At 38.5% G+C, this 17,532-nt stretch overlaps 1 protein-coding gene across 1 annotated transcript in view; it reads right to left on the bottom strand.

The window, feature by feature from the left end:
• MLLT3 (MLLT3 super elongation complex subunit) overlaps positions 1-17,532 on the bottom strand; it is a gene marked incomplete at both ends in the record, with an annotated part of 131,601 nt that overhangs the window by 1,298 nt on the left and 112,771 nt on the right. The window contains 5 exons of the mRNA XM_082335408.1: positions 5,830-5,901; positions 7,270-7,341; positions 10,503-10,602; positions 12,171-12,303; positions 16,967-17,045. Coding sequence (XP_082191534.1) covers positions 5,830-5,901; positions 7,270-7,341; positions 10,503-10,602; positions 12,171-12,303; positions 16,967-17,045 — 456 coding nt within the window. The remainder of the gene's footprint in view (positions 1-5,829; positions 5,902-7,269; positions 7,342-10,502; positions 10,603-12,170; positions 12,304-16,966; positions 17,046-17,532) is intronic.

Consider the following 17,532-nt stretch of genomic DNA (forward strand, 5'->3'; position numbering starts at 1 on the left):
GCGTCAAACAAAAAATGTATTCAAGAGCTCTCACATCAACTGTTACTTCACACACTAGCAGTTATTTCTTGAGTAACAGACTTACACCATTTTTTTAAACCAAATCAACCACGAAAGACTCCTACCAATGGCATAAGATCACTTCTTCTGGTGACTATTTAATCTGTAATCACAGCTTTCATTCAAATAGGAAACAGAAGAGCTGTTAGGTGTTCTTGAGAAGGATAGGGACTAAAACAACTCGCCTATGAGAAAAGGCTGAGAACTGGGAATCTTCAGCCTGGAGAACAGAAGGGTCAGGGGGGATCTTATCAATGTGTATAAATACCTGAAAGGAAGCTGCAAATAGGGTGGAGCCAGGCTCTTTTCAGTGGTGCCCAGTGACAGGACAAGAGGCAATGGGCACTAACTGAAACACAGGAGGTTCTCTCTGAACATCAGAAAACACATTTTTTCCTGTGAGGGTGACCAAGCACTGGCACAGGTTGCCTGGGGAGTTGTGGGGGTCTCCATTCTTGGAGATATTTGAAAGCTGTCTGGACACGGTCCTGGGCAACTGGCTCTACACGTCCCTGCTTGAGCAGGGGGGGTTGGACGAGACGACCTCCAGAGGTCTCTTCCAATCTCAACCATTCTATGATTCTGTGAAATCAACAGTACATACCTGACTTGTGCCTTTCTGCAGTTTTGACATTTTTAGTCTCTGAATTTTAGTCTACATTTTTAAAGAGTGGTCATACTCAACACTGAATTGCTGTAACAAGTAACTCTAGATACGTTAAGTTCTAGGATGTGCGCCTACATAAAAAGCACATCAGCATCTTGGAAAGCCAAAGCATTATTTGTCAGATAGGGCTAACACAGTGCCAACATGCTATGGTTATGAATCTCTTATGTGCCTTTTCATTCCAAGAGACAGAACATCCCAAGTAAGTACACAGAAAGGCACCCCATCCTGAAGCGGGCTTCTGGGTAGTGTCATGGACGGACAGAACGTTGCTGTTCTGCTCAGTCTTTCCAACTATCCCTTCTGTGGCACTCAGGCTAGGCTCAATGTCCTGTTTGCATCCTTCAATTTGAAACTCATTTAGTTCTAGGGGCTTCCACATATACCTCCACTGAAACACTGCTGCTAGGTATTCCTTGCTTGTTTGAGCTTTATTACTCTGACTGTAATTCCTTTTCCACAGCTGGAGGAGACACAGATGTATGCACACATGGCTTCCAGAGCATACCTTAAAAGGACAAATCTGGCAGGAATACACCAACTTGAAAAAACCCAATGAATTTAAACTCAATCTTTTGTAATTTTCCACTCCCCATTTCATTATATAAACAGATGGTTTTTCTACTCAGATCACAGAAGATGTTGATGATAAATGAAATAACTTCATGTGTATTGTCAGGCATGGAATGACACAGCCCAGGGTGCATTAAACAGAATGGAAACAAGATAAAATAATAAGAGGGAAATGCCTGTTACAGTAAGAATCTCCCTTTCCAACCACCTCCCATTTTCCAGGTTGGAAAAAAATAAAAGTAAAATCTGTTTAATTTGGTTTTCAGCTGTCAAACTCTGAAAGCACTTAGGAACAATCCTGCTCTTACTAACATTTCATTTAAATCTGTGCCTCTTGGCTTTCATTTTGTTTCCATATGGGAATTTTTAATCTAAAATTGCCAACTTCATTTGTGCACTTGTTGATTCACAGATTCTTGTGACACTTTTCCATCTCCTACTATTCTGCAATTAACATGAGAGAAAAAAAAAAAATCAAATGGGACAAAACTGATTGTTACCAGAAGGCAACTTTCATGTGTTATTTGTCATTCTCATTTTTGGCACTCTCTTAAGCCTCATCTGAGAGAGAAGCTAAGGAGTCAATCCAGCCTCCTTTTGTAAAGTTAGGAATCTAATCTCAGGCTTGGTCTCCGAATATCCACTGTGTGATAAATAAATGGCTGCACAAGAAGTTTACAGAAGCCAAGGCCAGAAAGATGCAGCAAGGCTGAACAATTCTGTCTAATGCTTCCTTGTGCTACGGTGGAAGAATACTACCCCTCATAACCAATGCAGCAATATACATCATTTTAGATACAAAGATTACATGAAAGTGTTAACACATATATTTTTAAACAGCACTGTGTATTTTAAGAAACTGATAAGCACTTTTATTGATCAGGTTCTGCTTTGCACTTTTAAGCTCTAGGCCAAGGGACATATAAACATTTTAAACATATCCATCATCCACCCCTCAAGAAATATACCCACTATGTCAGGGCACCTGGTAAATCAGACTGAAATGAACCCCAAAAGTTTTAATGTATGTACAAAAATATACCAAGATAAATCCAGACAACTCAATGAAAAACACCTGCCTGTGTGCCAGTCAATGAGGAATTAATGACTTACAGTATTAGCATACGCATCCTTATGCTATTGAGAAATACTTGAAAAAGAACAAAAGGTTGAGATTAGTTGCCAGGAAGTCTGACAGTTATAACATTAAAAACACAGCATAAAAATGTTTTATTCCAAGAGCTCAGGCTGCAAAGAACAAAAATATCCCATTTCTTCCTGCTATAATGTACATCTCTGTTTACATAATGTCTCTCCAGCTCAGTTTCATCATTATCCATCATAGTACAACTATTTATCTGCCTTTAAACAAGCAGATGAGTGTGTGTGTTTAAGGAAGCCATAGTGCAATTAATGACATAGTAATTTTTCAATTTATGGATGGTTTTAGGCCATTTAACAGTTTCCAGACCTGCAAGCTACCCCTTGCAGAAAATTCTCAGAAGGTAGTTGCTATCTGAACTTAAGCACCTTGTGGACATGAGCAATGTAATTTTCAGCAGTGCTGCATACTCTCAATTTCTTCCTTATGCCTGTGTTGTCTAGTGCACTGGCTTTAAGGAGATTTTTCACCACCTGAAGATATGACTTCAGATGCCTCAAAATAAGAGGCAAAGTCTTACCAGAAATCTTGTTGCCTTTCATGGGGTCATGCTAACATCATCTGCACTGAAAATGCAGAGTTAGGAAGCTAGCTTTAGCCAGCCGTATTTGAATATATGGGACATGAAGCATTAACATCTGATTGCTCAATTATCCCTACTATTTCACTGGAAATCAGAGTTAAAAAAAAACAAAAACAAAAAACCCAAAAACCTCATCACTGTAAATCCCCAACCCTTTCTTTGAGGGTAGGAGAGAGATTTCTTTTTAAAATATAACTTCTGACCACTTTCTGCCTAGCCATGGTCCAATATTCACCTAAAAATTGCTCAGGTGATTCTCACAGGACTACTTTCTTGGTCAAATATTCTTTTTCACCTGCCTTTTTCCTCTTGGGCAATTCTTATATACCTGTAAGTATCACTTTACATCAGGATTACTTAGCTACATAACCAGAAACGTGCAGTTCAGTATCACATCTCTCCTGCCTCCTCCCTCTTTTCTGCGGGTTTATTTCAGCTGCCTTTAACGAAGTATCTCAAAGAGAAATGCCTCTCTTGGGAAAGAAACACATTCTCAAACAGATATATTTTTCACATTTCCAACTGGGCTGCATTCCTGTTTGCTGTCATGCCTATAGACTTGGTAACAACAGAGACTGCAAAAACCTGTCCTCTCCTTTTCAAATCCATCAGCGTAAGTTTCAAAAGTCAGTGCTTTTGAATGATTGATGCCTTCATTCTTCTCTTGCAAGTCCCTTCTTTAAAAATTCCCTAAAAGGGTATTCCCTGTGGGTAGCAGACTTTGACATGTGCAAGAGATTACTACCTGCCCTGACATAAACTAAAGGGATGACAATCACCACTCAGGAACGCATAACTCCACCATTCCGCTTCGACACTGACATCGCCTTTAAAACCCTTGCAGCTATTTACAGTTTTCTGTTGCGTATTTTTGCACTCAATCCCTCCTCTCATGCGATAACCACCATCCCTTTCCGCAGTTTTATCCCTTGCTCTCCTGACCTTTGCACTTCCTATAGTCTCTACATACTTGTATTTCTTGGTCTAGAAGTTTCACGTTCATTCCTAAAAGCTTTCTCAGCGCTGTACTCTTTATTTCTGTGCTCACTGGAAGTATTTTACATTAATTAAACAGCTGCAAAGCAGCAAGGACATTTAAGATGGGATGACAATTTAATTATAATGCAGAGAACTACTGATTCTCTGCAAGTTATCTGTTCAATATTGTGAACATATTTCTGTAAACTGATAAAATCCTATGAACTAATGAATTGCAGAATATTAAGGGATTAAAGGCTTATAAAATTAAACTGCATTATTTGTTTTATGACAGCATAGACCATTTGCTAGTGCAGACTGGCTAACAGACAACTGCTAAGTAACTTGGCTCTTCCATTGAATTCCGGTAGACCTCTGTAGCCAGTGTTACGCAGTTACCAGCTACCAGTACAGAACTGGATGACCATCCTAGCCTGCACAGTCCGGCTCAAACCCAGCTTCCACTGGGGCTATATCGACAGCTTGCAGAGCACAGGGCTTAAGTGGCTTCATGTGAAATTTTCAAAAAGAAAAACATCTTCAAAACTTTTTCTGCAAAGCAAAGATAAAACAAGCAAGAAATGTTTTTTCCCCATGAGGGTGGTCTAGCAGTGGAACAGAGTCCTGGAAAGACTGTGCTGTATCCATCCTTGGAGCTTTTAAAAACCTGACTGGATAAGGCCAGAGCAGCCTGATCTGACCCCACGGCTGAGCCTGCTCTGGGCAGGGGTTGGGACTAGCAAAATCCCTTCCAATCAGAATTCTCCTGTCATCCTAAGAAATATTTTCCAAGCAAATAAGAGGGTTCAAGTTGAATCTATAATCCTCTTTCTCATCTAGTAGCATTTAATTGTATTAACTTACGAAATCTGACAAAGCTATCAAAATTCCTCTTTAAATAAGAATATCCTTAACCAAAGTCTTCCTTTTCACTGAACTCTCAATTGTTTTCTCATCTTTACTCACAATATTGAGCTTCAACTAATAAACAGATTAATGCTGGTGCTTACAAAATATTTTTAACACACCTAGCCAAGTGTTGGGAAATTTGATGAGTGATTGCTGTCACTTAGAAGTGGTAAAAATTTCCCTCTTTACAACATGTCCACAACTGGCATATCATTGCACTAAGCATAATAAAACCATCTGTGCTACAATTACATCTGCTTTGTTAACAGTGCTTATTGTTTAATCTTCACAGTTTGTTATCCAATAGCACCTGACAATACCACCCAAAACAAAAGAATACTATTTTTTGTTCTTACTATTGCATAACCTTTCAATAAATTTGGAGCCTTCTTGGTTTGCACTTTTTCATATTTTACTCCTTCCATAACTTCGCAAGACTCAATTAATATATTGTGGTTTTGCCCAAAGTGAGTCTTGCTTTGAATTCTGTGTTTTCTGTTTGCCATAGAAGACATCTTTAATTGTTTCTGAGAAAACACCGGTCATTTTCAGGAAAAAGCAACAAGATTTTTATCAAGTCATGCTGCACAGCTGTATCCATTCTCCCATCCTGTTTTCATAATTATTGATACAGTACATTGAGAAACATAACAATGAATTGGTGAAAAATTTAGCTCAGGTAGGCATTTTTTTTTAATTTGTCATTTAGTGTGACAACACAATTTAAAGTATGTGTAAAAATCCCCTAAGCCACACTGAAAGTGGTAATGGGCTGTATATGGATTATACAGGCTTGAAGGCCATTAAGTCTGATTAGATGAAGGGAAAAAAAAAAAATAGATGTGACTTCACAATTTCAATGAGCACACTGTGATATTGCATGAGAGTGCTCCTCACCTGCTGCAGTACATGTCTCTCTCTCAATGTCATTAATCTTCTGTGGAGCTCTACTAGTTCATCGAGATATGCCTAGAAACAAATCCCCCCCCATAAACAACTTGTTAATTAAGTCATAGCTATGTATTTAAAAAACTTCAGCTGTCTTCAAAAACAATACAAATTGAAATTTTATTTTAAATCTTCTTTGAGCTAAATTTTCTTATTTAGTAGTCTGGCTTTCTCTAGCTTAATACAACCCAGATATAAGTTTTTGTGGGTTTTCTTAGATACTTCATGCTGATGAAAATCTATCAGGTGGTCCTTTGCTGCAGAAGGTAATCTCTGTATCTCAACTCTGGCGAAAAGTGTCAAACAGACTGGGGATGCCAAAACAGCATCTTTAAAAAACATCTCCCACCTTTCCACATAAGACCCAAACCCAAAGGTTCACAATCAAATCCCTCTTTTTCTCTAAAGCTACATAATTATTTTCTGTGTCAACAAGGACATATAAGGGGAGAAACATCAAACAAGATTAATCCAATGGTAAATTCCACTGTCCTCCTTGCTGGGATGTCAAACACGTCCCACCTCTCCACCCAATTATCAACTTTCATCTTCAGCCTGAGCCATCAGAAACCTTTTTTGCTTTTTAAGCAGAGAGAGATACAGCACCCAGCTTAAGAAGCAAAAAATCATATGGATCCAGCCACTGAAAATCTAGCAACATATACTGAAACTTTGGTCTCCTGCCTCACATTATCACAAAGTTAACACTAATACCTTTAAAATATGAACCGTCAGAGGAACTTGTCCATGCTGCAAAATTGTGCTATGCTCACTCACACAAGGACTTAGAGATCTTACCCTTGGCCAGCTGACATGATTTTAAACAAAACTGTTATTCTCAGAGTTAAATGGTAACCATTGCTTCGTATCCTTCTAGTTAACATGCTAAATCCCACTGCCCCTTCCTAGCACACAGCCCTCAGAAAGGATTCTGGAACACATATACACACACACACACACACACACACACATATATACATACACACATATATATACACATAAATTGATTGACTTATTGGTTAGGAATACAGCTGTGAATTCTCTCTTCAAAAATTATCACTTCATCTGTGAAGCATGATGCAAACTCATGGTGGAGAGTAGTTAAATAAATAATAGATGGCAGATTCCCAACTGGTGACATTTGCCAAATCACCACATGGATTGAAGAGAAGGAAAACACTTTCAAAATAGGACAGAAGAAGAAAGAATTACGGGGGTGGGGGTGGGCTGGGGGTGGGGGTGAAGAGAGAGAAAGATCTGCACCTAAAGGAACCCAAAGCAAAGATGTACTAATTTCCAAGATTTTCATTCTGTAACTAAGGTTGGTGTTTAGTGAATACATTAATATCAAATTCTGGGCTAGTTTACTATTAACTTCTTCTCATTTACCTTATCACAATCCCCATTCTTTATTTGTTTATCAGATTTGTTTTGCTTTATTGGACTTTTCACTTCTAAAATCTGGAAAAGAAAGACAATCCTGTAAAAATTAAATGCATCATTATATACAATTACATATGAAAAACTCTGCTATCAGTTAATAATACCAAGAATTAACACCTGGAGAAAATGTAATCAAAACTCAAAAGTGAGCTTTTTGTTCTTTAATCCATACAACCTACTCATTTTTTTTAGGAAAAAAAACAGCTTACAGCAGAAAATGCTAAGTTGCTTGAATGAGGTGATACTGATATTATTAATCCTTAAAAGAATTAATTTCATGTAATTTAAAGCCAACACTTTTTTGTATCTTTTGCATGCTAGCAGGATAAGAGGTCTGATTTTGCAGATACAAAATGATCCTGAGGTACTCTCCAGTGCCTTTGAAATGTCACATGATCACTATATTTTTCCTTTTTTTTTTCCAATGCTGTCTCTTCTTCTACAAGAGAAATTTTGAAAGAGTCTTTGAAACGACGCATGAGTTGTAACAAAAAAAAAAAGTGTTTGATAGTAATTTCTCTTGCACTTATATGATACCCTTCCTTCAGTGCCATACAAAGCCATTTACTACCACATATACAAACCAAGAATGCTTCACCCAGTACTGAAAAACAATCAAGAAGAGCATGTCAACAAGCAGCAGAACACCATGCTTAATATGAAAATTTTAGGACTAAAGTGAGGAATATTTTTGGGAAACAGAACTGTTGATTGTTCTTCCAATTTTTTCACATACAACACATTTTTTGAAGCTAAAAGTAGAGTTAAAAAAAGTCACCATGTCATTCCTAACCTGGAATATGATCAGTTCTTCTGAAAAACATAAAAGGAAAATAAATGATCACAGATGCTGGGAGATTTTGTTTCACATTTCGTTGTAAGTAAGACTAACATCACTAGAATGATTTTCGCCAAAACCACACAGGACAAAACTCAGCAAATAAAACAAGGAAATAAAGCCTGTAAAAGCAAGTCTTCTAGAACAGCAAGAAGGCTGACAGCTTTCTGTAAGTTCCCTCTCATTTCTACTTCCCTTGGTATAAATGACTAAAATTGCATATATGCTCCCCAGGGCAACCAGCACCGTAAGAATACAGCAGGCAGGCAGCTATTTCCCTAGATGTAGAAAGTGACTGCAGACCTGAGTTAACCTAAGGATTTACTTAGCTAAGAGTGATGCATGGTCAGAAAGCAAAACATACTTTTCCAAAGAAAAATCCCAGTTCTTCAATTCAGCACCTCCTGGGGTCACTGCTGTGTAAGGCCAGTGAAAGAACAAGTCTTGTTTTGAAAAAAACAAAACAAAACCACAAAAAACCCAGTCCTCTAGGCATGGATCCAGTAGCTTTTAGACGCTATTCTTGTTTTTAAAGACAGAAAATTCTTGGTTTCAAATAGAACCTTAGCAAGGGGACAGTATATTTGAAAAAGTGGCTTCCTTACAGCGCTCTTGATGCGTAGTTGAAATCCAACATCTTAAGCCCTCTTGTTTATGTGAGACATGGCACTGAGGAAGCTTATAGAAATATTAACTCTGTTTTAGCTCTTTAGTTCTATGAATGGACTTAGTCAACACAAGGCTGATTTCATTAGTCAAAAGCATCACCCTGGCAAGCAGCACTATGCTACCAAGCAGAGATTTCAAATGTGGCTACGGTCCATACAATTTGAATTCTCATAATGCTTCCCTCAACTTCTGATTTTCAGCTTTATTAGAAAATTCAGCTCAATTATAAAAAATGGAAGAAGGTATGTAACATTCAATTTTAGCTGGCACACTGCAATTGTTTGGAGTGTCTTAATGCGCAGATAGACCTTCTGTTATATCACTGAAGAGGAAAGAAACATGAAAGATGTGACTGAGTGGGCTGCTGATATTGAGACTTACAATTACGTAATTACATTGCCTCTGTAGAAGTTAGTCTTCATTAAACAACAAGCCATAGGTAGATGTTTTATTATTCTTGTGCTTGTGTCTCCAAGTAAATGCAATATTCTTCATCTTTATAGTTTGCTTTTATAGTCTTCTTTCCCAAAAGACTCTCTCTCAAGAACTTGTAACTTTTGTACAGATCAACTTATAAAACCCTACAGAGTTTCTGGTAGATAATAAGAATGCTTTCTGGACAGGGAATCTCCTTCCTCTCTCTGTGCATGAACTACTCCCTAGGGTTTTTTCCTCACAGAGTATTTAAACTTAACTGACATGAATAATGATGTTTTGGTTTTGCACTATCAGTAAACTTGTATTGGAAACCTTATTAGAAAAACAATGACAAGTAAATAATTTCTGCCAGATAATCGAAGCAGTTAACCTAATAGATATAGGAAAGACTCATTCATAAAACTCACCACGTAAACCACAAACTTTTGCTAATACATATACACAGTATTCTGATTATATCAATACCGTAAGCAGCCATTTATTGCCAGTCAGTAAATTTCATGACTGCTTTATGTATGATCCAGCTGACACTGGGAATGAATTATGGCTCTCTAAAATAAGCAACAAATGATGTATTTTATAAATAATGATTTTTTTAAAAATAATATCAGCTTTTATGTTTGATTTTTATATTTAGAGAGTCTTACTTTATTGCTGACTGGGAATGCACTAACTCCCAAACTCTAATTTTCATTTGTCCCTGATGTATTTTGTAGCTCTAGGTTATTTAAATTCTTTTCTCTGAAAAACAGAACTACTCTACTTTCCTACCTCAAAAATAATAACAATGTTAGTTCCTACAGACATGGAACAAATACTCTGATAGTGCAGGAAAAACTACTGCATCTTCTAGAGAAGTAAAAAATATTGTGTCTTCGAGATAAACACTGGTGGGGCGAGAGGGGAAGAGACGAATAAATGAACTCCTGCGAATGAGCCTCTTGATATGAACTGTGTCTACTGCTAATACAAACCCAAACCTATATTAATTGTACTACTGATGCTGTAAAGCCAGTTTGCATTGTTTACCGTACAAAGCTAATTCATACAAAAAGGACACATTTCTCAAAATATTGATGAAAACATTACTTTGGTCTACAGTATTTGCTAAACCAAATACTTCTTCTCCTGAGTAAAAAGCTCTTATGTCAGTTTACAGACTAAGTAACTGCTCTGAAGTAATCAGAATGTCATATCAGCTCCCCAGGACTGCATTTACAAATCCTGACTTTACCTGGTTGTTGGTGGTTTTCATTAGAGGTGGTCCTGGTTCATGGTGTAGTGGTGAGGAAGCTGAACTGCTGTCACTGTCACTGCCATCACTCAGACTAACCCTATGGAAAAACAGAGCCAGGAGATTACATCTACAGACAAAGGGCTGCTAACAGGGGTGAACCAAGCTTGCACATTGAGGCAGAACACTAAGAATGACCCCTCGCTAAGCAAGCTGTCATTAATCAGCCTCACGTGGAAGAGAGGCATCCGAGCAGGGCCACACTCTGGAAAAAACTCCATAGCATGGAGAACGAGGCTGCCTGCCTGCACTTGGCTAAGATGACATGTTTGGTTAACAGCAGCTAACATCATGAAAACGGTTAAGTATTTAGAACACTAAACTGCTGTTCCCAATGTTCCTGGAACAAGTCTGTATCTTGGTTCATAGACACATAAAGGAGGAAAATGTTCTGCACAGATACTCTTCTGCTCTTCCAAAAGCTTTCTAAACAGCTGTACTTCCCACTTGGACAAGTACTTCACTGAAAAGTTCCTTGTTTCTCATCATAAATAACACTCTCTTTCCCGGCTAAAATTTAAAAACGTAGTATCTCAGGAGAGGCCACATGAAAAAGCTCGGCTCCTAGTCAGTCTCACCATTCATTTACTTAGGAACAACAGGGAATATTTACTTGTTGGAAGAAAAAAAAAAAATAGTTATTTGGGACAAAAAGAAGGTAGAGAAATGTTAGCCTTAAGGTTTTGTTAAAAAACTGAAATAAAACCTCCACATAGAGACAAGCTGAGCTTGAGACAATCCTTTGTACAATCACTGACATGAACAAATTCTCAAACTGCTTGTCATCTTGGTCTTTTTCTCCTTGATTCCAGCTGCTAAAATGCACCAGGGAAAGAGCCGACATTCATTAATGTTTTCCTATTACCTTCCCATTTAAGCAGCAGCTGACACTGGCACTCAGGTGCTGTGCACTCACAGCAAAACCATGTGGATCAGATAAAGAACCCACTATGAAAAGGTCTGAGAGAGACTGTTTCAGGTTTTTCAAAACCTCCAACAACATTCAGATGGAGCTTCAAGCTGCCCAAAGAATAGATGAATTTTGAAACACCCTCTTAAGGTTGCAGCTAGGATGCAGAAGCATTTTTTAAAAAGCAATTTCTGTGACAGATGCTTGCTCTACCTTCTGTCTGCATTTTTACACATTACCTACTGCATGCAGCACAGAAATCACTTGGAATTCAAATTGCATTGATTCTGATCCGATTTAACAACCTAATTTAAAACTGGTAAGCAGAGAGATCTTGAAAATGAGACACTATTTATTGAATAACTCATCCAGCAACTGAAGGACTTAATTTATCTCATTTATGCCAGAGAGTAATTATGACTACTCCCCTGAAGTCACAATGGCATGAAATCAAGGAAAGTCAAATGAATGAGGATCATCATAACCATATGGATTAGTACAGAAATAGTTTGTATTGGGAATGGCCAATTCTGATAGTTTTTAGAAGAGGCACTTTTATATGCATATGCTTTAAAAAGAGAGTCTGAATTCTCTGCCCATTTGTTACTCAGCACTCTCTGAGAACATTAGACCTCACCCCATTCCTAACAAGCACAATGTCTTGGCCACCAGGCTACTTGCAATCGCAAGACACTCACCTGCGACTCCTGCTTCCTCCTCGTGTATTTACAGGTCGTTCCAACTCAGAATCATTGTCATTTTCATCTGCTTCCTCTGATTCGTCTTCATTATCATCTGAATGCAGATCTTTCATTATAGACCTCAACGGACCTGAAAAAACAGAAACAATAAAATACACAAATGAAGTTCACTTTGCAGGATTCCAAGCAAGGCACCCAGCTTTGCAGAGGATGGAAAACTACCCTCCCCACACAGTGCTGGGAGGGGAGAGTCTTAAGCATTAAAATTAAGTAATGCACTGGGTGCTAATGCTACAGGGACTTATCCATGAATCATTTACTCACACGAGCAACTCAGTCAGCTTCAACAGACTTACTCATAGCAGTGAAGTGACTCATATGTTCAAGTATTTGTATGATTGGCCCTCTGGACCATAGCTGAAATAAGTAAAATATTGTTATGCCAGGAGAAATTGACTATTTCTGTATTATTATTAGAAGCAAGATTCTTTTTTATTGCTGGGTTTTAGCATTTTTTGCTTTCTCAAAGGGTATTATATGCAAGTAAAGATCCACAGGGAAATACTGACCAGTAATAGTGCATTTGTTAGGTTAATTCATGTATTGAGAAGCAGAGTCCAACAAATCATTCTGACTAACTCATACTGGCCAAGGCAGTCTTTGTCTTCCTGTTTTTTATACAGCTTTAGCTGTTCCCTTTATTTCAGGGTCAATTTAAGGTCAAGTAAGCACTTTGCCAATGTTCACACGTAAAAAGTGCACCAATCCCATGCAACACCATACTATCTCTTTTCCTGAATTAACAGAAGGTACAAAGCTTGATTTGCTCATAAAACTGCATTAAATTCAGTTTGGGATTTTGGTTTGATTTTACTGAATTTATGAAATTTTTGCTGTAAAAGACAGTTACAGAAAGAGGAAGATGTTTAACATACTTGGGAAATGTAAAGCTACAGCTGCTTGAATTAAGAATGGGCAAAAGCAGCTTAGAAGAGGGAAGGAAGCAAGACTCAGGGCATTTAATTCTGAAGTACAGCCCATCTGAGACACGAAGCAGCAAGTAAAAGCAACAGTGATGGCTGCAGGAACAGCGATTACTATTAGGGTTCTGTAATTCCTTCAGCCCAGGAAACACAAAGTACTAACATGAACAAAGCAAGCTTCAGAGTGTTCTTCAACAGCAGATGAAGCTTGCAACCCTCTACTTGCTAGTGGGGAAACAGAGTCAAGGAGTGCCATCCCTGGTCATCTGCCAGAGGAGAAGATAGACCTCTGTCAGGGTCATATTCCTAACAAAGAGGGTGTTCCTTTCATGAAAGGAATGGCTTTATGGATTATTCCAGACTTAGCAAGGCTCAGGTCACAGGCATTTTGACTAGCTTTGTGTGAGTGACTTCAAAACTGATGTTGAGAATGATTTACCACTAAGGTTGCACTAGAACTTTCATAAATTGGTGCAGTTTGGGCAGGTTCAGATCAACCGTTTCTTTTCTGTTTTACACCTTAAAGTTGGTTGGGAAGAAGCCCAGATGGTGCTCATGGGCAAATTCCTGGTGGATCAGACACTTGTACAGGTGACAAGGAAAGCAGAGCTACACTGAAGTGGTTTTTGTCCACGCAACATCAGCTGCTTCTGTAGGTCAGCGGTGCTGCGCTCCATTTTGTTTTTCAGTCTCAGGCAGACAACGCTCAGCGATTTGCAAATGATAACTTGTAGTCTGACTGAATATCTAGTCATCTGACCCTTGAAGAAAGAACTCCTTCCTTGGCTTTTAATAGGTGCAGTAATAAATATATTCCCTTTAAAAGCAAGGAGGGAGGGCACTCTCAGCAACATCGGCACAGAGATGAAGGAAGAACTTGGCCATTTTGATCTTTTGGAAAATGTTCTTGAAAAAACATTGGAAAATGTTCATTTTGGAAAATGGCCCTTGACTGTTGAGGTGGGTCAATGAAAGACATGGCATAGGGAGCTAAATGAATTGAGGTAAAGCATTAGAAAAGAGAATTAAAATATAAATATACAAAGAAGGATTCTATGTTTCAAGAGAGACAAAAGAGTAGAACACAAGGGTATTTCCACAGGCTAGGCTTAGCCTAGAAAGGCCAGTTTCCTTACACTTTACTGAGCAAAGACACTAACAACTACCATTGAAGTTCTACTGAAGATGGTTGTCTTCATCTGCGCTGAGAGCAGATGAGTCTCACTCCACTCCATAGGCCAAAGTCAGCTTCTGAGAATGCATTCATCTCCTCTCCACAATGTACAGAAGGAAGAAAATGATAGAAAAGACTCGGTAAAGAACAGATGAAGGGAAAGCATCATCATACTCTTGACGAAAGAGCAGAGGAAAAAGTCAGTGGGAGGAAAGGTAAAATAATGAACCAAAACCTAATTTTGTAATGAAATTTAGTATGACGTATGAATAGCTGATCTTGCATAAAACACCAGCACGTAACTCTACAACATGGAAACCGGTAGCTATGCTTGCAAGTCACCTAGACTTTGATTTTAGTTTTAAATGTAAGCAGAAAGAAAACCAGCACACATTCCTCATGACCCCTACACGGCCTGCTCTTCCAAGCTTAAGCTAACTCATTATTCTTGCCTACGTCCTTTTTCCAAGTACAGCAGAGGGCCATTTTATCCTACGATACTCCCTTGCTGTGTTCTGGGACAATCAGACAGACCTGTCTTGAGTTGCCAACAGAGGCTTATTCCTCTTTCTTGGAGAAAAAGGAACTTGGACTCCTGAGACACATCCACCACTGACCGCCCCATAGGCATTGAACAACCTGTCATTCAGACAAGTTTTCACTTAATGTAGGACCATGTCTGGGACTCTGAATAGGCATTTTGTATGCAGCTAGCTAGCTTTTTCTGTAGGCTTTCCTAGCAATCAACAAAGCATTAATTTTTAGGTCTCTTGTTTCTAGCACTGATAGCGATGTTACTGTTAATCTTCTGCTCCTTGCCAGCACTTAATTTAAAATTCCATTACAACCTTTTTAAGGGTTTGAAAAGTTTTTATCTCCTAAAGGGTCAGAATAGCTAATGAGAAACTGAAAACTAGGAGCTGCCTAAGAGCAAGTGTTCTTGGTCAGGAAACAGAGGAATATCAGAGTAAGCCCCAAGGGCAGAAGAACTTGAAGAACCTCAGGTTAGTTTATGCAAAAAGAGGTGAAAAAAGTTCATGCTGTGGTTTTCTGACACTTGAGTGAGCACTGGAGTTTGAATGCAACAGAAAAAGAGCAATAGCACTGGCAAGTAACTTCTAGTTAGGGAAAATAACATGGATTTTGACCAGAGCACAACATACAGAGTAAACAGGCCACCGTATGCCTGGTGCTCCATCCCTTTGATATACAAATGCATGGCCTGAGCAATGAATGCATTTAGTTAACTGGAACTCACAGAAAGAAGCAGTAATCGCTATTTACTGTGGCAAGAAAGAGGAGACACATATACCACTTTCACTTTAGAGTTGTTCACATCAGATGAAAAATCTCCCATCTATTCTTGAGAAGGCACAAAAAACTGAAAGACAGTCTGTGGTATGTCTTATAAATGACCCAGAAGAGATGGATGGATCCAGTCTGCTCAGAAGAAAATAGTAAGACAACAGGTTTTTGGCCAACATAAGATAACAGATACAGGAATGGGTATCCAAATCTCTTAGCTCGTAATGGACAGTTCACACCACTAATGAGGTTTTCATGAGAGCAAAAATGGGGTTTCAGCAAGAAGGGGTTCTGTTTAGCCTTAGGTAAAAATTAAATGTCTGAAGCCAGTCATCAACCACAGTTCACATCAGCTCTTGCTTTCTTTCACCTGGAGTAATGCTGCCAGAATACATTAGGAAATCAGTACCAGTCACCTACAGAAAGGCAGTAGGGCAGATATGCAACATGTGTAGATCTATTTAAAAACAAACTGCCTGCCTCAGGCACTAATGCATATTCATAACCTTAAATCAAGTCTGCCATTGAAGAATATAAATGGATAAACCAAATGCAATTTTAATTAGTCAAAAGCTGCTTTTTTAATGCTCCTGATCCAAAGAACAAAACAAAAGCTGATTAAGAATGTATCAGTTGTGCAATCTGATAAATGCAGGGAAAAAGGCCAAGCAGTAACTAAGTAGTTTAATAGATCATGTAGAATGAATCTCAACTTACTTACAGAAAACCTGCCTTGGCAAGTTCTCCGGGAAGAAAAATGTGTTTCTTTACTGAATTCCAAGTAAACCATAATTATTAGCCAGAAAACCAAAATGCAGGCTTTAAGTCAACTTGAAGTCTAACCATCATCTTCCCCTGACATTTATCTAAAGTAAATCTGTACACTCTTAAAACTTCCCAGAAGTACGGGAAGGTCACAGCCCTTTGGAAGGGTTCACATACACAGATCCTTGGGCTTCCCATGGGAAGCCACACCTTCCTGAGCAGGGCTTCAGAGGGAGCCAGGTGCCTTGCTACCTAACCCTGCAAAAGGACAAACTCAGAAACAGAAGCTCTTTTGAGTTTAGCATCTGTTAAGTGACTGGCATGTATTCAGTGCTTCAAAACAAATATCCTTCACACCTTTTCCTCAGATACACATTTTCTCCCCTTTTATTTTGCCCTTACAACCGCATCTGAAAACAACCAAAGGAAAAGTCTCTAAAGCAAAACTGTGGCCAGTTCAGGTTGTGAAAGGCAGCAGAAATGTGGTAATGAGATGCCACCAGTTCTGGTTTTATTGGCCCCTTCATTTCACACATTCCTTTCAATTTCTCTTCTTTTCTTGGTACCTTGTTGTCTGCTGTTTTGAGATGGTGTAAAACTGGAACTGGAACTGGAGCTGGAACTGGCAGGACTGGGCTGTTCAGACTTAAAAGGAAAAAAAAAAGAAAATAAATAACATTGTAATAAACATTTTTGCCTAAAACTCTTACTGTCAGTTACTGCCTAAGGCATGCTGTCAAGATGAATGAACTACAGAACAGAATTATACTCAAAGATCTTTATTTCAGGTGTCAATGAGGCAAACATTGTGGAAATTGCTATGCACTCAACATACATGCACACTACTACATCACGTCTAGTTCTTTACTAAAGCCAATATCCTAACAAGAAGTTCCCAATACCTTGTTTGAAAGGCTATACAACATGAGAGCCTAAATGAGTTTATAATAGACCTAAGGCTCCTGTGTCCTTGTCATACTGTAGTTGCAACATTTTCCAAATTAGTAATGATGTAGTAGAATTGAAAAACAGAGGAAGACCTGAGCAGACCACACTAAATGTCAGAAAACCTCAGACAGTTTTCTTTCTTCTTCCTTAGAAAATAAGTCTTAAGATGAGGATTCAAAATAAA

This window comes from Platalea leucorodia (genome assembly GCF_965183815.1).
Source record: "Platalea leucorodia genome assembly, chromosome: Z".
Lineage (NCBI taxonomy): Eukaryota > Metazoa > Chordata > Aves > Pelecaniformes > Threskiornithidae > Platalea > Platalea leucorodia.